Genomic DNA, 24,366 nt, shown 5'->3' with positions numbered 1-24,366 from the left:
GGTCTGTGTGCGTTCATATGCGTGTGTGGCAGGACGGTCCCACAGGAGAACTAAGTTGCTCTGAGACGTGCTGGCCGCTCGCAGCGCAAATGGTAATAAGGCGGGGGGTGGGGGGGGGACAAACGCTCCCCTCCTCCCGATCTGTGAGGGAGCTTGCCCCCACCTATCTGCGTCTAGCAGAGAAGGGGTGTGTGTGTGTGTGTGTGTGTCTGCGTGCAAGTGTGTCGAAGTGTGCAGCACGATGTCACTGAGCATCTCACAGTGGAGCGGCGGAGTTGACTCAGTTGAGCTGCACTGGCCTGACACACACACACACACTCTCTCTCTCTCAGTCTCGCACACACACTCAGCGAGCCACCGTCTCTCTCACTGGCTCGCTCTCGCACACACACACACACACACACACACGCTCAGGCGCTCAGTTCAGTTCCTCCGTGGCTGCGGCGGAGTACAGAGGAGTCAGAGAGAGAGAGAGAGAGGCAAGAGGAGAGGGAAAGAGAGAGGACAGTCGGCAGCACAGACGTTGAGAGAGGGACACATTCACAGAGACACACAGAGAGAGAGGCTAAGGGAGAGAGAAAAGGAGAGAGAGAGAGAGAGAGAGAGAGAGGAGCGGGAGGCAAGGAGAGCTGGATTGCTGGTGGCTCACTCCCACACCTCATCTTCACTTTGCTGGGACAGACACAGAATTGATGGTAAGATAAATTCAAGCTTTTTATTGGCTCGGCTGTTTGCTTTCATGGACGTTTATGGGACTTTTTTTTTTTAACTGGACTTTAAATATGTTTTTTTGGTTGTTTGACAAATTTTTGGGAAAACAGTGAAACAGTATTTTTAAATTTCACAATTTTTTTTTGCTGTATGTGTTTTTTTTTTTTAAGTCTAGAGTGTAAGATATATCTCTGTTGTACTTACAGCACACTATTTGTTGCCTTCTCAAGCTTGAATTTATTTCTGATTGTATTTCTGTGTGGATATTCACTGCTGAGTCTGGTGGTGGCACTTCCCAGGTTGCTTAACTTTTACTTTCCTACTTTTCTTTTTTTTTCTTCTTCAAATATTACGTGAGTGTGTCCATGTGTGTGCATGCAGGTAAACATGCGTTCCACTGTGTATGTTTGCATCCAAGTGTGTGTTTCTGTTCACTCCGTGTCCAAGTACAAAATGACTGACAGATGGATTACAGCAAAAAGTAAAAAAAGAAAAGAAAAAAAAAGTCAGGCCAAAGGCAACAACATGCACCCCCTCGCCTTAATTCCCATAATCCCCTCCTTTTTTTTTGTTTTACTCCATTCTTGCTCACCTTCTCATCAACCTCCCTCCTCACCTCCATCCTTTTCCTCGTCCCTCTTCACCTCCAGTGCTCCGCTCATCTTCCCCTGTCCAAGACGAGGCCCCCGAGGAAATTCACCACAAGCCCTCTTCTCTCTCCCTTCACGAGAATTAACTCCACATTCACTGCTCTGCCACCGGAGCTGCCAAGAAACCTCACACACATACACACGCACACATACATCTACTTCCTCATCTTGCCTCTTGCTGTTATCCTCCTCAGCAAGCAGGAACCAAGCTAGATTTTTTTAAAAGGCAACATAACCCCAAAAGAACCCACCTTCACTGACTTCTTTTTCTTCTCTCCTCCTTCACACTCCCACATCCCTGCTGCCCTCCCTCTCTGTCTCTCCCTCTCTCTGTCTAAGTCCAAGGAGGCAGAGTTGGATGTGAGAGGCAGTGAGTGTGACACGGTCCCACCAGAGCCCAGCAGAGACCCAGAGTCGCCCAGGCCACCTCCAGCTAAGGCTAACGGACCCACGGACACAGCTGGCATTTGCACGAGCATCATCTCAAGTAGCCACAGTAGTAGTAGCAGCAGCACCACCAGCAGCAGAAGTGGTCTGGGTGGCGTAAGCATCGTTAGCAGCAGCGCTGAGGGAGCAGGCGCGAGCTCCATGCAGTTCAGCACCAGACCGCCTAGTGCTGAGCAGCCGGGCTTCATGGGGACATGGCAGCAGCAGAGCACTGACAGCAACCTCCTCTACAGAATGTCCCAGCAGGTACGTCGCTCAGCCTCACCCCTCCATCTTCTCCATCTCTGCCTCCTCCTGTCTTCCTTCTTTCTTTTCCATCTTTAAGGCCAAATGTTCATTTTCCTTCTCCTGATTTGTGTTTACTCTCACAGTATTTACTGGTTCCTGATCCAAGAAAGTGTTGGTGTACGTCTGCATGTGTAGGTGTATGTGTAAGCTCATGTTGGGGTGGGTGGGTGGAGGTGGTGGGGGGAACCAGTGGTTTCGTGGTGTCTTGTTTGTGATATTTTAAGTTAAGAGTCCATTTTGCAGCAGATTTTTTGTAACTTTCCCTTTTCTTTTTGGAACATTGATTTCATGCTTTTGTGTTGCTCTTTTACACAAACCTGCTGTAAAGTATTTCAATTCATGCATTTTCCCTCTCTCTCTGTCATCTGTCACTTTTTCAAAATTTATTCAATGCATTTGTCATTTTCTTTTATTTTTTAAAAAAGGGCAAAAAATAGCACATTTTATGTATTTGTAAAAACATGTTAATATAAAATTTGCACAGCTTGCGACATGATTCCTTGCCTCTTGTTACACACATGCTTCTGTCTCAGTAATTGGTGTGAGAGCGGAGAGGAGTTTTAAAAAGCAAGCTATAGGCGTGTTTTGGTAACCCCAGCGCCGATAAAGACTCGGGAAGGGGCACCCCTCTGGGACCGGCTAATTGACTTCGTGTGGCCGAAGCAGGAAGCCCCTCGCGCGGCTACGGAACAGCAAAGGAGCCGTGAATGAATCCTGGCTGGCCAGGAAAAGTAGTGATGATAACAGAGAGCCCGCAGCGGCTGAGGACAGTCGAAGATTTCCTCCCGACATTCCTCTGCTGCTGTCGCTGGTGTTCCTCTTCGTTCTGTAGCCTTTTTTTTTTTTTAGGTTTTTAATGTCGTCTCTAAAGTTAGAAACATGACAGGGATGAAGTGGTTTCGTTGGGTAAATATCAGGTACGGAGAGGGGGGATAGGAATGTCCAGCTCCGAGCAAGTGTATGTGCGCGCGTGTGCTAGTACGCGGGCGCGCGCGCGCGCGCGTGTGCTTGTGTGCGTCCGTTCGCGCACACGTCCGCGTGAGGGGAAGACAGTAAAGATAGAGGATGGTTGTTAGGTTGCAGTTAATCATAGCGGGACCTGCAGACTCTCCGTACCATGCACACGCTGTTACGCACTCGGGCCATAGCGGCTCTTGCGCAACAGCTTCGCCGCGGCTCCGTGCTGTAAGTGATGAGAAACATATTCTGTCACCTTGACGGCACTTGGAGTCCGTTTTGTTTTTGTTTTGTTTAACCCCCAGAGGTCGAATCGTCAAGATGAAAACGATGTTTTGGGATTTTTTTTAATTTTTTTAAAAAAAAGAACAAGAATCCCGGTGTAACTTTTAGTAAAGACCCGTTTTGTTAAATAAGCTTTCCACGAAATAGTTTTAGGAGAAAAACAACCTCCACCTTTTTTTGTTTTAGTCAGGTTGATCTTTAAAGCCCTCAAATTTATTAGATGCGTAAATCAATAGTGTTTCCCTTTACATCCTCACACCTTTCGTGCTTATCACGTTTTATCTTCCCCACCCCCTCAAAATCTTCCTAAAGTAACGATCATGCAAACTATTGATACACGAATTAGTGGATGGGTTGCAGGGGTCAGCGAACCGCTTCTCTTCTCCTCTCCCGGTACGAGCAGGTGGATGGGCCCTTGCGCTCAGCATCTGCTGGGACCCCACGTTTGCGTCCCCAATCCTTTTTACAAATGCGCACCGTTGTTTCAATATAATCAGCTGTGGGACTCGCTGTTATTTATCCTTCCTCGCACTACTTAGAAGACATCTTCTCATGTTTAGTAGGCATGACATAAATTCTCCGAAGGAAGCCTGTTCCTTGACAGACTCGCCTTATTGGAATCTAACCGATAATGACTTTGTGTTTGCCGAGCCTGGCGCACCCTGGGGTGTTGGAGAGAAATGCGTTATGGGCTTGTGTTAAAAAAAAAAATACCCCCCATCTCCCGTAAAGATCAACCAGGTGACAGATAGATGCAGGATTTTATAAAAGTTTAGTTACATCACACCTCCATCTGATCGATAGAGACATAAAAAAAAGATTTGTGCGCAGTGCGTTTTGGAGAAGCGGCTGTGATGAGATGCAGGGACATCTCCAAAATAACAGAAACAAAACATAACAACAACAACAAAACCCATTTGGCAATACCTTTTGGAATTCCTTGTAAATCAAACACACAAAGAAGCACTGTCGAAACGTAGGAAATGTCTCTTGTGATAGGAAGGCAGTGATTTTCCTATTTTAAAGCCATCCTGTTAATAACCTGCGGTTTGCAGCAGGTGTTTGATTAGCTCGTGGACAAGCATCCGTGACTGAAGAGTGCACAGAAAGTGAAGCACAGACATTAATTTTTTTCTGTTGCATCCAAATTCCGAATCACTATTTTCATTTTTTTCATCATAAAAAAGCAGCACGTGTCTTATATGGCGTAGAGAAAATTGCTTAAACCTAAAGAAAATATTTAAAAACCACTTTGAATTTAATAAATAATGCCTGTATTGCTGCCGAATTTTAATCGTTTTTCATAGATTTTTATTGGCAATTAATGAATGTATTTATTTCATATTCACTTAGATGTTTTTCAAGACACGAGGCATTTTCTTTTAAAAATATTTGGCCACAGGCGATGCTGTTTGGATTGAAGAAACAAATGAAAAATACAGGTGAATTAAATATTTTTCCTTATGTTTTATTAAATGTGGAGTGTGAGATTGCATATTGATACAATGGTATTTTTCCCTTTTTCTTTTCTCTTCTTCTTCTTTATTTATTTATTTATTTATTTATTTTTAAATCGTTGCGTGATTTTTCTAAAGCAACGAAATTAACAGCGTTGGATATTGAGGCATTTGTGCAGTCGAACAAATTTACACCTTTCATAAAAGGCCTTAGTAGGTTTTTAATCTTTGAGCAAACTCTTTTTTTTCTAAGCCACACAGCAGGAGATTTACATCCTCTATAATCCACGCAAGTGTCAACAGGAAAGGGCATAAACAGCATGCAATTTAAATGAAATCAATGAAATGGATTCAATAAATACGACCTATTTTCTCAGCTTCCTCGTGTTAAAAAAAAATCAGTGCACATTTTACAAAACACTGCGAGAAGGGAACTCTACTAATTGCTTTTATGGCGGAAAAAATACAAACATTAGTCGCGAGTGTAATTAATTCCAGGCATTACGGAGTGATAATATTTGGAGCCTTAATTGACCCGCTGCTGTACATGCGTGGCTATGAATATCGACCCTCTGCAAGTTAAAAACTCCAGAGTTAAGTGATACTACGAGTCTAATTGGCTCATCAGGGATGTTTCCTCCACAATACAGCAGCCGGAGGCCGCGTTTCTCTCTCTCCTTTTCCCCCCTTTTTTATTGTCTTCTCCGCTTCAAGTCGGAGGAACGTAGGAACAAGTCAAGGATTAGAGAAGCTTGTAAAAATGTGCCTTCATCTCCACCTGAGGATCTGATGGAGCCACCCAGGCTCGGTGCAGACCTCAAAAGGGGTGGGGGGAAAAAATCAGTGTATATCTCCAGTTTAAAACCATCTCTAAAATAGCCTCTTCCTTTTCTTTTTGCAAGGGTGCTGTAACGCGGCTTCCTTTGAAGTGCGACAGGTCGACTATGGGCCGAGATCTGGAAGAGGTATAGTGGCATTACAGCTTGCCTGACTTCTGTCTGCTCTCAGTGCTGCCTGCTTCATCTCACACCGAGACTCTTTTTATCCACCTATGGACACAGCAGGGGTGGATAACACAGACATATCATTTAAAACTAGATAACACAAAAACGCCAAAAAATTAATTCAAATACCAATAATAATCAGCGTTAAAACAATAGAAATAATAACAGAAATTTTATATCTTATATAGCTTTTTGTGGCAATTTCTTTCTTAGGATTTAAAATAATATTTTAAACAAACACTCAGTCAGATTTGCAGCATTTTATTCTTTCACTGTAGCATTTACAATTTTAGGATATGGAAATTACTTTAATTTAATGTTAGTAAATTAAATTTATAACTAATATATATATATTTATATGTCTTTTTTAATTCTTACAAATCTGCTGGCTTCTTGTCTCCAAACATCCTCTCAAAGATTTGAAAGCCTGACTTTATTTCCTCTAATGTTACAAATTTTCTTTCCATTTCTCTTCCTTTTCCTCTTTTTGTCATGTTTATTTATTTATTTATTTCGCTTGGATCAACATCACAGTCCTGTTGGTTGATTTTCCCTTGTTCCATATATTTCGTTAAAGCGTTGTGCAGCCAGCCCAGCGCTGTCTGTTTATGCCAAACGGTTGGAAGTGAATTCTGTTAGTGCTCAGAGCATGATGATGGACATATTTGTGGAAAAACATGCTCTGCTTTGTTTTGTCTGACTGAAGAAATTAGGTAGATATTATCCTCTTCAGCGCAGTTCAGAGTAGACGCTAATCTGCCTATTAACACAATGATAGATTTATAGCAGTGTGTGTGCGTGTGTGTGTGTAGGGAGGCTGGAGGCAACCGTTGTTTTACACGGTGGGGTAAAGTCGTGTTGTATGTTGCATATGTGGTGCATATGCATTGCTTCTTACTGTTGTGTTGGACTTGGAGGCAGTGATTTGATGCATATGTGTAGAATTACCCACAATCGGTGAACGTGTGCGCATGTGTGTGGTTACACTCGCTGTTATTATTTCCATGTCTGTCTTTGATGGGTCGTTGCACACGGAGCATATGGATGTCTATACATACATGTATCTGGTGTCAAGTGTGTGTCTGTGTGTGTGTGTGTGCGTGCGTGACGTTTATGTGTGCGCTAAAGAGTTGGTGTCTGTGGGTTTGCCATTTATTTTTCTGAGTGGGTGGCTAAGCACTCATATGCCAGTTGTGTGAGTGTAAGCGTGTTATTAAGGATGTGAGAGTGTGTGTGTATCCTCCCTGTGTGTGTGTGTGTGTGTGCGTCTCTGTGTATTGGATCGGGCTCCATGTGTGTGCGGGTGCGAGGTGAAGTGTCTCTTGGCTGGCCCTGGCTGGAGAGCTGGAGGAGAGCAGAGGTGAAAGAGGAGATTTGCAGAAAAGACACGCACCACTTCCCCCATTACTACTTTTTCTTTTTCTTCTTCTACTTTTACGTCTTTGTCTCTCACAGCTTCTTCTTCTGCCCTCGCTTTTTCAGCCCTCTTCCTCTTCCCCTACCTTCACACTTTCTGCTCTGTGTCTTCTTCGCCACTGTCTTTCTCACTCGAAACTCTTCACCAGCAGCAGATCGAATGCTCAAAGACGAAATCAGATGGTTTTTATGCAGCTACTGTCTTTGCACAAAAGGCTCCTGAGACTAAATCTGTGTAACTGGGGAACATTTTGAGCGTGTTCACTTTATATACCGTGCAGGATTACGACTCATCATAAGACACAAGGACAGAAGAAGCACAGTGTTTTCTTGGTTATGCCTTTTTAATCAGTGTTTTGGTCTGGTAACCTGACCGGAAAAGCTTCAAAGCTTCAACAGAATAGATGACCCTGATAAAGCGCTTATCCCTCGATCTAAACTTGTCCTCTTATAGTGCCTAATTCACGTATTACTGCTGCGCACCAGTTAAGAACATCCAGATAACATAGGCAGAGCTGAGAAGGGACGCTGTGATTTTTGAGCGAGCTGGCATCCAACGCAGTCTTTGTGTGTATGATGATGCGTTTTGTAAAGGCGGCGTTATTTCTGCAGGAGAGCAATACGAGAGTAAGACCGAGCAGGAAGGTGGGCACAGCTACTAGTATATTTGCTGTATGCGTGCTCTAGTAAGAGCCCATCTGGTTTGACGAGGTGGGAGGATGCACAAGGTCCCATTCATGCTGCGGTCCCCACTATATTTACCCAAGTGCCAACCAGGGAGATATGACGTCCACAACATTTTTACTTTAAACTAGTTCCAACTGGCGTTTCAAAATCTTTTTCTCTCAGAAAGTGCATCGCCCAGTATGTCTGAAGGTACATGTATACATACGATAACTATGCCAGCTCTTTAAATTTCTGTTTTACATACTGCTTGTCTAGTGGGTAACATCAATAGCCACGCTTTTAATTCCACCATTTTCCACTCTATTTCTTGGGCAGTTGACTGACTCTTCACGCGTGCACATATATTCTCCTTTCTTTCACTCACCATCTTAAAATCCGTACGATAGATTTTAATTTTCAATTCATTTATATGCTGTCCTTTCAAAAATAAAATACGGCACCCTGATCTCGTGTATCTCAGGTCAGGCAGGAACCTCTGTAGCTGTGCAATAATGCCCTGCAGGTCCAGCGTTATGGGTAAGCACTGACCCTGACTCTGTGTGCAAGACCTGGGGCAAACAACGATCAATAAGCATCATGTGAGCATCACTCACAGGCTCCATGTCAGCTGTTTCCTGTTTGTCCTGAGGAGACAGGTGCCTCACCACCATGGTGAATGGGGGGGTCTGTATCATATGGAAGCATAGGGTGCATTTTATGGGTGAGGAGCGATAGAAATGCACAGCCATATGCTCTGGCTTTATCAGTGGGATGAGTGGTAAAATCTACTGGAGCTGAGTCTTTCCCAGGGACCTCTCTTACTCTTGTGTGGGCATGTAAAATCAAAGAAATACAGTATTCCATTTCCTTCTGTTGTTCTTTATTTATTGCGAGTCGCTTTTTTTGACAAAGTCAATCAATAAAATACCGGTAATCTGAGTAGAAGATGTCAACACCGCGTAGCACTGAGGAAATTCATGAAGTATTTCAGGCCAGAAAGATTTACGTAGGTTTTATTCATTTGGAATAAATCAGCGTGGTTATTCAAAATGTGAGCTATACTCAGCAGCACATGTGTGTGGGGTGTGTGTGTGTGATTAGTTTCTTACGGCACTGGGAAAATGGTTTACAGTGTTATGTATTTTTAAATACAACTGTTGTCATGTAGATTGCATTGAGACGCTTTATGCTGTTTTGTTTTTTTTATCTGCTGATGTCCGCGTAAGCAGTGGAACACCCGTCTTTTTACTGTGTTTTTCCTTCTTTCATTTTCTACGTGTCTTTCAAAACACGGCTGTGAGTTATTTGTCTTTGGGCAGTTTCCTGCAGTGCGGTGAAGTCGCCGGTGTGAAGAGGAAATGTGTGTGTTTGAAGGGCTGGTCGCTCAGGATGTCACCACCCCACCACTGGCTAATGAGGGGGACATGAATACAGGGCCAGGGCAGCAGCACACACACACACTGACACGGCAGGAATGCAGCAGCTGTCACCGGGATCCAGGCAGCTATAAAAGGCTTGAAGTGTAGTTCTTGTAAGTGTGTGTTTGTGCGAGTGGTATTACCAGGGGTTGCTGTGGCGTCGAGAGCCGGGAAAGGGACGGCGCTGCCACAGGTGACCCGAGCCACCAGCGGGGTGGACCATCAGAAATCCATTTATTTTGCCTGTGGTATTTTAAGACGTGGCCATATGGTAGAGACATTGTTCTGTATCTAGAGGAAGGTGACATTAGGTGTGACCTGTGCTAAGTGACAGGAACTTGGGCATACTTTCACCATGGCTTCTCCCTTTTCCTGTTATTCCTCAACTCCTGTTATTTTGTTTTCCTTGGAGTTGCGCCAACGCAGCGGGCAAATCGAAAGCCTACTATTTTTACATCCGTCTTTAAGGACCCCTGTCTATTCGCTCTGCCTGCCAATTTGCCCCATCAGCAGTGGCAAAGAAGAAGAGCTCTCAAGGCACCGAGCCTTTCATTTTTCTGTTGGCGATGTAGCTAATGCTGTCACTGTTATTTGAAAAAGCACTCAGAGTGAATTGCTATTATTATTGTTAAAACCATCATCATCAGGCTTATTTATGGTTATGGATAATGATGGTAATTTTGTTCAGGTCTCGCACTTGACTCTGTCTCTTTCTTCTGCTAATCTGACATATACTGTGTGTATGGGTGTGTGTGTGCGTGCAGGCCTACTGTACAGTGCTGTGTGTTGGCAAATTACCAAAGTTGTTGTTCAAAGAAAATGGTTTTTCCAAAAGGTAACACAGATTTCATGTCCACAATTCACATGTGAGGTGAAGAGAGCTGCACTCAGGCAAGAATAAATATGTTTCATCTTTTAATGAATACATGGAACCGTGTCTGTGAACGGTGGAGGTGGAGGAGGCTCCCCCCCCCCCGTTCACTATTTTCTGTTTCATTTCATTTCTTTCTTCCTTTTTTTCTCCTCTCTTGTGCTCCAATGTTTTATTCTCCATCTATCTCCCCGCTCCGTTCTGTTCTGTCTCCAACTTACCATGGAGGTTTGATTGCTCGAAGCCCAGGGAGGATTTTTTAGGGAGGTTCTGGAGAAGGGAGGCTAGTGGTACAGGCTGTGGTAGGCTTGTAGCCAATGTACATAGTGCGCACGTATTACACATGCACGCACATACACACAGATATAAAGTACAGTGATTTTCTTTGTGCAGATTGTGTAAATTGCTTCTTAACAATGCTGTCATTTTAACCCACTGAATAAAAAGCCTCTAAACTCGAGTCTAAACCCGTTAGCTACTTTTTTCCCTCTCGCCTTCTTTTTCCTTGTGAGCAAAGTGTTAAAGCAACATGTGTAAGCGTTTGTTTGTGCTCTCTGCTGACTTTGTAAAGATGTTTGCGCTGTTGGATTAATAACGTTTAATGGCCACTGTTAAATGCAGCTGCATTGGCATCCCACAGCTTGTGTTTTTTTCTGGCAAGCTGAGACTCTGGGTGGCTTTTTGTTTTTGTGAGTACGTGTTGTGTGTGTGTATGCGCCCGTGCAGTGAAATACTGCTGTGTGCGTGCGTGCGTGTATGTGTGTGTGTGTGTGTGTGTGTGTGTGTGTGTGTGGGCTAGATAGAAGAAGCATTGTGTGTTGTCACTGAGCATACCTGTTCATTTAAGTGTGACATCCCCCCCTTCCCCCAACAACCCCACACCCCCGCCACACACACTCACAACAGAAAATGACTGAACGTGATCACATATTGAGCAGCAGTGTCTATAATGTCAGTTAAGTCACAAATGATCTAATTCGCCTACCGTGATTGACATCAATTGGTCAACCCAGTGGTGGCGAGCCACCATGAATGACCTCTGACGTCACACTTTCTGGATATTTGTTGTGCGACTAAAACAAACAGCCGGATGGAGTGAGAATTCGTGTAAGGAAAACGCAGTTTTTGTGTGTGTTAAAAGTGGAAGATGTATCTCCGTTGTTTACTTGTGCACTGGCAGGCACACAAGCGGCCCCACAAACACACACACACACACACACATATATATATATATATATATATATACGCTTGCTTTCTTGGTGCTGATGTTTTCTCTGTAAATGGCCTGAGCTGCCTCTTCCTTTGTCGGGAAACACTCTTAGCGATAAGTGCTTTGTTAGAGCTTTGTCTGCTGCATGATGTGTGTGACTCTGACTAGCATTTAATATTTTATGGCATTTAATCTATTTGATATGTTTCCGCCAAATCCAAAGGAAAAAAAAATCTGCAGCTTTTGTTTCTTTTATTCAGGCCATTACCTCACAGCTTGTTGATCAGTTTAGATTTGTAAAGGGTGGCCGAAAAGGATTTATCACCTAGATTTACCGCTGTTTTTCATCATAAATTCACCATCTTGTCCGTTGCTAAAATCCCATAAGGGCAAAGGTGATCCTTTCTGCCTGATCAATGAGCGTAAATAATACAAAATGTCATTAGAAATGACACTATTTAAAGAGCAGTGGAGTTTACAGGATGCGGCGGCGAAGATAGTGCTTTATGACAAAGGAAAAGAAAAGGAGCCGACAGCTTGTGCATCAGTCAGAAGGTGAGGAGGAGGCTCTCTTTGAGATCAATTGGTAATAGGCTGAAGTCACAGAGGCGATTAGAGGCGTCGACTTGCCTGTGTTGTAAATGCTGTCAGATCTGTTAAAGGAAGCCTAATACCTCTCAGGTTGAAAGCTGTAATAACATCAACTGTAACTGAATCCGCAGGGAAGTGCAAGGGAGACTGCGTGTGTGCGAGTGAGTGGAAAAGGACTGGTGAGGAAGGCGAAAGTGTTTCATTCTGTGTAGATTACATAGGTTTCTCTGTATGTGTTTGTGCGCGCATCTGTGCGTGTGGTGTGTGTGTGTGTGGGTGAGTGGTATAAAGCGGTGGCAGCATGCATAAAGGCGAGAGCCGCGGGGTTGCTCCTGGCATTCTTTTGGCCACCAGATGCCTGTCACTGCTTTAAGGAAAAAAAAGAGCAAGGGGATGAGAAGGAGAGAAGGACAAAGATGAGGAGAGGAGGGAGGGCGAGGAAGGGAGGAGGGGGGTGTTGGGGGGTAGCCACCGCTGTTCAAATCATGTCACGTAGCGCTAATTCATCCAGCCTCATTAGAGAGAGGGAAGGGACCGGAGAGGGCCTCTCTCAGGACAGGGGCCCGGGCTCAAACACACAGCCACACACAGATATATGCATACACTTAGTTTTCCTCTCTGGCACATACTTACACACAGATACAATTTCGCTGTTCCTCTCTCTCACACACACACACAGACACGCACACACACTCGCAGGCATACATACACAGATGACACTGGCACATGGCGCAGTGCGGGGGCAGTTTAGGGAATAGAAAATTGCCTTCTCAGGAAGGCCCTGGCCAATTAAGGACCTGACCGTATTGAATGTCAAGTGTTAATTTAGGCTTACCCCCCCAACCCTCCCTCAAACCATCCCCCCACCCTCACCCCTCAATTTCCCAGCAGTCCTTGTTGTGGGGGGGGTGGAGGGTGGGACTAGGTGTTGTGTGTGTGTGTGTGTGTCCCAGAGATGAGCAAATACATGTCAAGCCAAAGTTGATTGCCTGCTCCGTATTATGTGTCGCAGGCAAGTGGCAAATGTGCTCCCGCCTTTTAGCCTCCCGCGTACCCCCTGAGGGACTCTGCGATGGAAGGAGGAGGAGAGGAGGAGGATTAACTGTACCGCAGTGATAAGAATGGGGGGGTTTACACTAGGGAACGAGGGGGCGGGGGGGGTGAAGGGGACAGAGAGAGAAGTAGAAAGAGGGCAGAGGGTTGGTTTGATCTCATAGGACTGGGTGGTGACTTTGATAGTTTTTTAATTGCCTTCAATGCGCAGAGGTGATGTCTCTGGAAAACATTCTTGGAATAAATAGTTTTAAAAAGAGAGCGGGCGAATTTCCGAAAGTTTAGCCAGCTGATTATTTAAGAAAACGGAACGCATTTTAACTTTATGAAAAACTTTAAATGATGCCAACGTGTTGGCTTTGCTCTAGACTCGCTGCCTTTGGCGTGATCCAGGGGTAGACAAGGTTGTCTCTGAGTTGGACTGATGGTAAATGCCCACCTCCATACCTCCATGATCTAATAGACATCCACTTAGTCTTAATGGCCAGATTCCCTTTCTTCTCTAGTGATGACTGTTGCACTCTTTAAAGGTGTAATTGCCAGCTTGTCTTTCCTATCACTCCCCCTTCACCAAAAGCCTCTTTTTGCCTCTCATGTTCACTACCGTCCTCCCAAGACAGAGGGGAGCATTTCTAAGAAAATAAATATTAATGCTCTGCTTGCATTCACAACAAAGCCAATTCTCCTGTTTTAGCCAGCCCTCTGGCTACATTTGTTAGTGAAAGGCTCTTTGTTTTACATTCGTCTCGGTGCATTTACATGTGCGCCGGAGTTTGTGTGTGTCCGGTGATAGCAGTGATCTTGTGAAATTGAATAGAGAGGGCGAGTATTGATCATTTACCCCTGTGTGTTATTAGTGCCTGCTGCTACTGACATAGAGAATGTGAACCACCGGCACAAATGCAAACTGACAAACATACACACACACCTATACATACACACTTTGCTATGTTTACTGAAGAAATACAGTATGTTGTTTGCATGTTGTGACAAATGTAATGCATTCCATCATAGGGGGAAAAGTATACTTTCCCACTACATAATATTTTATGGAAATATCAACATTATTGCCCAGACCCGGTGGTGGAAACCTGTAAAATTACAGCTCTAGTAGTGTTACGACGGACTGGGTTATGTGTCAATGACTTATATGCGTCAAGGGTCTTTTCAAATGGGGCCAATTTTTATGCTCTCTGCTCACGCGCAGCCACACGCAAATTTATTATTACAATCTGTTTTTTCAATCTCCCGTAAGTGATAACAAGTTCTGAGTTCACAGAGGTTATGGTGAAATGTAATTCGGGCTCTGATCACTGATATTCAAACAGCCACCGTACAAGCCTCCAGGGCCAGGGGAGGGGTAGGGTGTTAAAGCCAAGTGTAAGTGCTCTGTCTTTGGGTAGACATGGACATCGGCAGGGCTTCTGGAGCTCCAGTGAGACGGGGGTTGAGAAGTCTGTCAAGCCCTAATTGATCACCCTGACCTGGGGAACTAAGTACCAGATGAAGGGGGTGCAGAGGAATGCAATAGATAAGGCTAAAGGGAAAAGAAAGAAGGGGGGGAAAAAAAGAAGAAATTGTGCGACCGGTGACTTAATCTCTCTGGACTGGTCATTTCCCCCTCCGGATGATAGATACAGTAGGCCTAGCGTGTGACACAGATGGATAATGCTGGCGTCTGGGGTGATAGAGTTATAAATTAACACATTACTGGACCTTAATGTGGACTATTGTGGACGACCTCACACCACCATCATCAACCCTCCAGGCGCACAGACACACACAAACACGCCTCCAGTTTCACTGATGCGTCTAGCTGAGCTCAGGGTGCGGATTGTTCTCCTCAAGTGGCATTGATTTGTTAAAGTGCTGAATTAGCAGGATCAGTCCAGTTGCTGGTCTTTCTTCTATTTTCTTTCCTTTTTTTGATTTGACAATTTTACCCTTTTTTCCCCCTCTTTTACACCATCCTTGTTACTTCTCTCGCCTTACTCAAACGCTGATTTTCCCTCCTTTTCTGCTCTGTTTCCACATTCTTGACTCCTCTCCCCGTGTGAAAGACATTCACACACTCTTTTACTGCACAGACACAAGTGCTCCAAACTTTGCTCCCTCGGTTGTCCTGGCTTTTTCCTCGAGTCCTCTCTCCAGCTGGAAGGTCTCACCTAAAGAGAACAGTTGGTTTTTCTCTCCTTCTCGTGGCCCACACTATGCTCGCTAGCCAAAACTGTTGTGTCCCTGAGTTTGAGACTTAAAGGGGAAGTGGTATGTGTGTGGTTGGGGATTGGTATTTAATAGCCAGACATACAGAAGAGTTAATATCCAGAGCAGCAGTAGCCTGCACATTGTAAGGCCACACACAGTGACAAGGTTCTGAGCAGCTCGCTGTATTTAAAACTCACCCCGCTCCTGTGGAGCGAGGCAATGGCTTATACATCCACAGGGTAACCGCAGCGAATTCCACCGGTGTGAATGTCATTCGACAACAAATGAGTGCTTCTGGAAACCGAGCGGTGTACAGTGAGGGTCACTGGTCTCTCTGTCTGCTGAATGTGGAGTGCTGTGTTATACTTGGGCTTACGAGTGGGACAGACTGTCTGCTTTCTGAGGCTGAGTCCCTAGCCAAGAGGTGCAGATTTGTTAGTGTCTGCTCCATTATCACCCATCACTCTCATGGTTTGTTGTATTGAGTGCAAGTGCATGAGAGAGAAAGTGAGTGAGCGGAGTAACCGGAGACTGTCCCCCCACTTTCTAGTTTTCTGTAATTCAGCCCAACAGTTAACATCTGGTGACCAGTGACTGACCTTCTTGTGATTTCACACACAAACACACACGCACACTAAGAGTCGGACTGTATCCAAGTGATGAGTGAGTGACCACCCATCTACCCCTCCTCCCCTGCCAAGTATCCATCTATGCCAGATCCCCCGCCACAAGTCCGTTCCCTCACTGCGCATGACTGGCCGATGAAAGGTTGATGGGCGACTGGTCTGCCCATAGTATCAATAAAATACTCAATAATGTGCCAGAAAAACACCTAAGAGTAGAAAGCACCTAAGCACACATACAGTACACACTGGTGCAAACACACGTGCACCTCACTGTGGCACAAAAAGCAAGCACAAACCTCACTAGCTAGTTTGCATGTTGACATGTTAATCTAATCCTTTAATCCTTATAAAAAGTTTGAGTAATTTAGCCAATTGTTGGTTTTGGAAGTTTAAATGGCTACACTGACAACTTGTTGGCTCCTCCTTTCATATGTTGTGTTTTGGCAGTCTTATATGACATCAAACTGAATGTCTCTGGGTTTTAAACTGTTTTTTGTTTTTCTGATTTTACAGACCAAACTGTTAATTGGTGAACTGAAGCAACAAATGCCAGATTTATGCCAAATAAGAATGATACTAATACAGTGGTCTGCAAAAAAACAAAAACAACATGGAATGAGAAGCATGTCTGGTTGATAGGAAAGGCCAGCCGTTGATTATGTGAATACAGTGTGTTTGTGTGTCTTCTCTGCTGGGTGACAGGGGAGTGAGCAACACAGTTAGAGGCAGAGCAGAAGTGATACATGCCTCGCTGCACTGGGTCACGACCTTTGACGCCCTTGGCTCGTCTCTGTGCCACATGTTTTTGTGTGCAATAGCATGTCAAGGAGTCACTTGTCCCTTCAAAGGAAATGGGAAGTACCTCGGTTCATGCAATCCAGGGGAACAAGGATTATGCAAAGAGGTGAGTCACAGGGAGGGCGTAATGGCAGCGTGATGTTGTGACTAAAGCTCTCCGTTCAAGTCAAACGGGGGGGGGGGGGGGGATTTCAGGGAAAGACACAGGGGTAAGACCTGACGTGTGACGGGAGGGTGACTGCACAAAAAGAAAAGAAAAAAGCAGACAGAGTGACAGAGAGCGACAAAGTGAAAATGCCAGTGTAGCATCTCAGTAAGAAAAAAACACTTAAAGTGAAGGATAGTGAGCGGGGATGCAAGAAGGCAGCCAGGGGACTGAAGAAGAGAGATGGGGGTGGGGGGGAGTGAGGCTGATGCATTGTGACAGTCACTTAGAAGGATTTCACTTCCCCTAAACTGTGGCTTGAAGGAAGAAACACCATAAGTTGGGACAATTATGGTCTGAAGGAGATATGACAGGACACATGTGGAGCCGACAAGGGAGGGAGGAAGGAAGGAAGTTAACCAGAGAGCGCACGCGTGCACGTATCTATCCTCAGGAGAATGCAATCATATCATTTGCTTGTATGCTCGTGGATTGTTCTGTATATGTGCACTACATATACTACCCAAGTATCGTGTGTGTTTCTTTGTGTGTGTTTGCCTATGTGGGGCCACAGAAGGGTTCTCGCTTGGTGCACACCATGTCTGGGAGAGCCAGCATCTCGCTCCTCATGGTACAGTGTGTTACCACATTGCCTCCCTCATTCCTTCACCTCATGTCTGTAACTTAACCTAGTGACGAAGGGCAGGAGGGGGAGAGGGAAAAAAAAGAAAGAAGAAAAGCACAAGAAGCTGGAGCGCAATGTTGCCAAGAAAATAGGCCCCTTATTTTGTCTTTTCTTTGGTTTATTTGATTTTGGCCTTTTTGCATGTTAATAGTTTTTTTTTGTGTGTGTGTCGTAGCTCTGATAAGTGTCCCTAATGTTCTTTTTGCTGCAGTACATTTTGTTACCCCTGCGCAGAAAGCTCTGCCAAGAATGTCACTGTAATTTGAGTGTAAGTGGATTCCAAGAAATACACTTTTCCTGTTTCATTGAGTCGTTTTGCTTTCAGCGCTATTATGTCCTTCGTGCGAGTGAGGCACTGGCGAAATTGTCTCTCGGTTTTTCTCTGGCTTGTGTCTTTCTGCGTGGCACCTACCGCTACAGTTCACCGACAGTTCTGTTAATTCTCTTTCCATTTGTGTGACTCTGTGTGTGTGTAGACAAAGAATGGCAACAACAACAAAAAAGTTTCCATTTAGAAAAATGCACCACACATGACTACAAGCTAATTTAAAAACTCCCAAACACATCTCCTGTATCTTGTGTACAATCTGTAGTTTTAATGCATAAGTGACATTTTTACAGGTAGGAGGAAATGAAATCTTTGCTATTCACACTTTGTTAGCAGGTACAAGAATATCAAATACATTATCAAATAATAACCATTTACAGCTCTGATCAACGCTTAAAGACTAGGATTAAAAAAATGGATTGAGATATTTGGATGAGCGCTGCCTTCAATCCACTGCTGCTAATGAGTCACACGTTTCCTCTGGAGAGCTGCATAAACGAAGCTTCCAGCCTTCTGTCCTTGCCACCTTCCCTGTTTGTGCTACTCTCCGCTCATCAGTATGGCAGTTGTGTTTGCTGAGCTGGCTTCTGATAGACTTTTGTTTGGTTGGGTCATTTGAGATTTGGTATTAGCTCTCTCTCTCTCTCTCTCTCTCTCTCTCTCTCCTGTGGGTTTTATTCAGATGCACCTCCAGACTGTGCTGAGGCTGTGCTATGTTAGGGATTGATGGAGGAGGGAAGGAGGGGGAGACTGGGACAGAGGCTGACGGGTATTAGACCCCTGAACACAGCTGGGACCTCTACTATGAAAGAGATGGTAATGACCGTCTGTTAGCATTAGAGAAGATGGGATGAAAGAATGGCCGGAAAACCCATAGAGAGAAGACTTTGCCACTGTGTCAAACCTGAGCCTGAAAGTACCTTTGCCACCTCTGGCTGTCCCGAGGACGAACGGCAGTGGCTTATTTTCACCTGATTTCACTTGCAAACAACAGCACAGAAGTAAGAGGAATTCATACAGGGAATTAATTATCATTAATAAAAAAAAATCCTGTTTGTATTTATGGAGATCAGCATCTCAGAGCCCAAAATAGTTTTCTAGTAAGGCCGTATCTGGACAGAAAATATGTCAAAAAGTTTTATAAATTTCTAGGAGACCACTGGATTGGCACTGCTTTATCTCAGACTCTTTTAACTTTTATTCCAGTGTAACTTCAGCCAGTGTGCTGTTCAATATATGCAAGCTTTTCTATGTCAATGCTGATGGTATTTTTGTCTTATGACTTTTAAAGTTTTCCCCGTTTAAGTCCACCCATCTTACGAGCTTCAGCAGAAAGAAAAAAAATGGTACCTAGATAAAACTCATCCTCCTGTGTGTATTTTTCAATAAGTGGGTCATGATTTCTGGGAAGACACACTGCTTCTGACTTTTTCAGATGTCTTTTTTTCTTTTTGGTGCTCTGGGCACCTCAAAGCGAGGGTCATTTATTTCCTTTATAATCGAGAGAAAGGCAGCCATCTCTGCAGCTGATGTTCTCCAGAGCTGGTCAATTCAAACCAAAAAGCGCTCCAGGGCAGAAGAAAAATACCCAAACTTGGTTTTTGTGTAAACTGTCCCTTTAACACAACCGCACGAACACAGCTCACCTTTTTACATGTTGTGCTATTTTTGGTGTGAACGTTCTCAAAAAACCCCCCCCAAAAATTAAATGAATAAAAAACTTTCTAAAGTAAACAGAGTAGGGCAGGAGATCCCAAGAGTTTCACAAATTGTTATGTTTACGGTATGTTTAATCACAGTGTTTTGACCTACCCTAGCTTAGCTGAACCCATGCTTTGGCAGTTATTAGCCTATAGGTATGAAAAAAAGGCTGCTTCCCACTCTTTAGTGCATATTACCCATACCTCCTTGCAGCAGTCATTACCCATGACAGGGGTCAAGAAAGGTTGTGGCCTAAGCACTCCATCGACTATGGAGTCAATAAATGACTCGTGTCTGCCCACAGTGACCTTTATAGTGATCTATTTAAGTGAGCGAGCAATATATGTTTGTATGTCGGTGGTGTTTGTGAGAAAATTACAAGTCAGCGCATTACCCGTGACCCATGCTGTGACTCGCTGTAGCTTCAAAAAAAAAGGTGGCTTCACTTTTACAGTAAGATGTGACTTCACTGGAAACACTCAGTGTTTGTGAAGGTAGAGCCCTGAACTGAAGAGCAAACATTTTTCTAGCCCCAAGTCCAGTTTAAAAAAAAAAAATGTAAGCACCACCAGCAGCAACGGCAGCTTCCATACAGTCCGCACAAGCTTAAATAATTTATCTCCTCTTGCTCTCCTTGATTTCTTTCTCTCTCTTTCCATGTGGCTCTCTGTTGCTGCCCCCCTCCCCTCCCCCCTCCTTTTAGCACATGCTTCATTTGTTTGCTTTGAGGAGCTAAATCTTGTTTGTGCGTATTAATAAGTCAAGGCGGATTATGCCCCCACCGCCACGGCCCCTGTAGCGTCCTAGCCCTCTCTGCTTACGCTGTGTTTGCGGCTGGGTGGCTCTGTTTGCAGAATGCCCCCCTCCCCTCCACCACCACCATCCACCCGCCCAACTCCATACCAGAGAGGCCTAGCGCGCTCGGCTAATTAGATTAATTCCGATGCCTGTAATGATTGCTCGCCATCTTTTTTTAATGACTGGTGCATATCAAAGAACAGTAAAGCATGCTACCAGCAAAGCCTGCTCCCAGTCCTCCAGTGTGTCAGACCCAGTTGGGGGCACTAGCTTAGTGTTTGAGAGTTAGCATATTGCCATTGTGGGTGTCTGTGTGTGTGTACATTTGTGTTACTGCAGGCTAAGAAAGAAAGAACATGTGTTCAGCTTAGCCTCTGCCTGGCCTCTTAAAAAAATTAAACATATTAGGAAATATAAATATAAATCATCAACAAATGAATACAATGATCATTTTTTTATTGTTAGTCTGAAACCTGTTATTTTGGTTATGAAGCAAAATAGCTTCAGAAAAAATAATTATTAGTGTCACTTTTAACTTGCTTTGTTGTCCCTGTTTCCTCGTCACTGTGAGAAAAATCAAACGTAAACTGAATGTCATTAAGCATTAAGTCTCAGCTTACACCTTGCCATCCCTGAGCAAGTGTGTTCATCATCCCTCTTTATGCATTTGAGATGTTGCTCATCTTTAATAGATAGATCTAAGTCTCTTCCCTCTTTTTTCACCCCTCTGTCTCTTGGCCCTGTAAAAAGGAGTATAAATATTTGAGAGGCAGGCAGTTCAAAAGTGGGGAAAAAGGGGGCATTTAGCGTAACCACTTGGAAACACAAATGTGAAATGAGAGACTGTGAAGAGTAAAAGGAGGGATGAAAGGAGAGGCGCAAGATCATGAGGCACGAACCAGAACTCATTCCGAACAAAGTGTCTATGTGCGTGGTTCTTCTCCAATTTTATTCTTCTCTTTTGCTCACGCACTGAATAAATATGTGCAACTAACATTTCTCTCAGTGTCTCTCTCAATCTCTCTCTCTCTCTCTCTCTCTCACACACACACACACACACACACAAGGCAGATTTCGATAAAATATTAAAGGAGGTGTTTCCTGTAATTATAGCACTGTTTGCCTCTGCCTCAAAGCCTGATCTGTAATTAAACAGGATTGCACACACATACGCCAAAGTAAAGCACGCACAAACACACCTCCAAGCTGCCAGACACACACACACACACACACACACACACACACACACACACACACACACACACACACACACACACACACGCACACGGTGAGGACTTGTGAGTAGATCACTCTAAGTCAGACTCTCACATAACACTTGCTCAAATTTGTACACACGCACACTCATTGGACTCATTCATAGACAAGTGGTCAAACACATTGAGCTCTGAGCAAACACACACTTCCACTTCATCACGCGCACACACTTTTATCTCACTCCCACAAGGAAGAAAAAAAAATCTGCACTCTGTAAAATGCTATCTTTCCCAGACTCCCTATTGTGATGTTATCTCCATAACTATCCATATATTGATCCACCTCACTCTTCCCTCCTCTTTAATTCTCTCTCCATCTGCCCCCACCACCACCCCTCCCTCCAACCCCTCACCCACCTAGCCCTTATCTAATCTGGCTATGCCACTAATGGCAGCCATTCCCAGACATGAACAAGTGCCATAATGTGCTCTGGTAAGCCGTTATGATGTGAAATGACCCTATTGATTGGCTTGCATCCCCACTGACAAAAAAGAAGTGGCGGCAGTCACTTATTACTGTTAATGAGCTGTGGGATGGGCCCTAAGTGGCATGTCGCACACGCACGTGCGTGCTCGTATGCGTGCGTGCACACCAAAACACACGCGTGCGCATTCAAATGCACGCACGCGTGCTTTGCATAATTGTAGCAGCATTACTCCTACCTGTCTGCGTCTCGCCACATTGCAGCTCGTTAGCGATGGGAGGTCCCACCGAGTGGGCGAGTGACGAGCTTTTAATGGCTGCCACTTGCCATTGTCATGTCGTGTTTTCGATGGCTGTTGCATCTGTTTCTATTTTTGCATCTGTTGTACACACCTGGTGTGTCTTTAATGAACAAAGCAAAACACTGCCACTTAGTCTGACAAATGATACAAGCTTTGGTGTTCTGAGTACAGCATGTAAAAGCACAGGAGCCCAGATGTGAGCTGATGTAGGCAGTGTAACTGGAGCTGTAGCGGCGGTAAGTGTAACATTGGGGAAAACAAAACTTGGAGGGCTGGTTAGACACCAATGTGTCATGGCCACAGGCACAGATCTGACTTGGACCCAGTGCCACATAGACAGAGGGAGGATATGCATGGAAAATTGTTTTATGAATGGAGAAAATCTTCTTTTTCTTGCTCGTTTGTGCTTACGTAAACAGATGCTGCATCTTTTTTTTTCAAGCTGGCAGCATCTCGCGGGGATATTTCATGGGACACATCCAATCAGCCACAGTGCATGTGCGACACATGTTTTTTTATTCAATCTTCTTGTCTTTTCATCTTCTGCCACAACCAGAACGCTTCCTGCTATTTTCTTCCCAGCTCGGTACAAACGAATAACAGATGTGAAAGGCTGGAACATATACTCCCGTCTCCCCTTCCCCTCGTCCTGTGCTGTGACTACTCTGTGACAACCTTTGCACTCTCTCTCCCTCTCTCTCACCTTCTTTCCCTCTCTATTGTTTCCCTGAAGCCTGCCCATCCCTCGTCCGCTATGTGGGGACAAGAAGCTGCACCCATCTCCCACCCGTTCCCTATTCCCTTCTTCTGACACTTTTTGGATCTTAATATTCTCTGTGGGACCTGCATAATTTTATTGTACTTGTGTAGGGGGATTACCCTGTCTATGCACTGAATCATTTATGGGAATGACAAGTCAACTTGTCTTAGAAGAACAATTGTGTCATCCAGTTCCTTTTGCATTTCATTGGGACAGATCATCAGATTTCCATGGAACTCATATGGCAAGTACAGTAAAGCAGAACAGCTGGGAGCCACCTTGAAAACACTACAGAAATACACTAAAGCTTTTGGAAAGCAAGATTTCTCATCTTGTCGTAGAAGTTTGCATCCTACAATGTAAAATTCTGCTAAAAGTCCCACAAAGTGCTCAGAAGTTTCCATGCACAGTAATCAATTAGGAGGTTTAGCAATTAAATTCTAATTCAATGCATTTGGTTATTTCTGAAACCCTTAAAGCAATAAATCAATTGCGTATCAATGTTGAATACTTGAAAAACATGCATTAATGCAAGGCCTCGGCGATAACAGACGATATAGTGGGGGTGTCTGGGAAGAGTCAATATTTTCATATGTAAGCCTGTGAAATTAATGACCTAATATCTGCAACAAGAAAGCTCGTTTTAAAGGCATAATCCTCTCCCTGTTTCTTGGGAAGACAGAAGCAACAGAATCAATGAAGATTTAGGCTCTGGGAAATTATAACTGCACGCGTGCACACACGCAAACACACAGGACAGCATTCAGACGAGGACGCTCTGTCCGCTGTGCAAGATCCATTGCATGTTAAGTGTGCATTTTTTCCCATTTGAACACACAAACTGACAGTGTGTAACAATGGCTATTCTTAAATTTTTTATTAATGTTATTGCTGTTTTTCTTTATTTGAGAGGAAATTAGATTTTTACCTACGGAGTGAAGTCTGTGTGAAACAAAAAGCAGCCCATGACATTTGGCAGATCTTAAAATTAGCAATCAGTTACTGAATTAAATCCAAAGACCAAATATGACTGGAAACTGTACCTCCACTTTACAGAGTGAAAACACATGTTGAAGGAGTGATTTCTAATTTACTGTAACATGCTCCAGTTCACAAACTGTACAGGACTCACTCTCGGATTGTGGCGCAGAGCTTTTTTCTTCTTAGGAGGGCTCATTTATTTAGGCCCGTGCGAGTTGTGTGTCTGTAACCCTTACCAAGCTTATCGGTTACAATACCAGGAAAGACAAAGGCCCTTCTGCATTTACTGAACAGCAGTAGTTTCCTGTGCGCACG

General features: G+C 44.2%; 1 protein-coding gene across 5 annotated transcripts in view; it reads left to right on the top strand.

Annotated features, from left to right (window-relative positions):
- Nucleotides 1-24,366, top strand: part of bnc2 (basonuclin zinc finger protein 2) — a 165,564-nt gene that overhangs the window by 76,019 nt on the left and 65,179 nt on the right. For 2 of the 5 annotated variants that reach the window (XM_013909285.1, XM_013909286.1), the window contains exons 1-3: nt 619-695; nt 1,701-2,054; nt 5,698-5,760. The exons of 1 other annotated variant lie outside the window; for it this stretch is intronic. In XM_013909285.1, coding sequence (XP_013764739.1) covers nt 693-695; nt 1,701-2,054; nt 5,698-5,760 — 420 coding nt within the window. In that variant the 5' untranslated portion in view covers nt 619-692. Of the gene's footprint in view, nt 1-618; nt 696-1,700; nt 2,055-5,697; nt 5,761-24,366 lie in introns of those variants that run through there. 2 more of the 5 variants (XM_005726884.1, XM_005726885.1) reach the window with 2 other exon arrangements.

This window comes from Pundamilia nyererei, unplaced genomic scaffold, assembly GCF_000239375.1.
Source record: "Pundamilia nyererei isolate P.nyererei 1_Seehausen unplaced genomic scaffold, PunNye1.0 scaffold00022, whole genome shotgun sequence".
Taxonomy (NCBI): Eukaryota; Metazoa; Chordata; class Actinopteri; order Cichliformes; family Cichlidae; genus Pundamilia; species Pundamilia nyererei.
The sequence above is the reverse complement of the archived record's forward strand: the minus strand, read 5'-3'. Positions and strand labels throughout refer to the sequence as shown.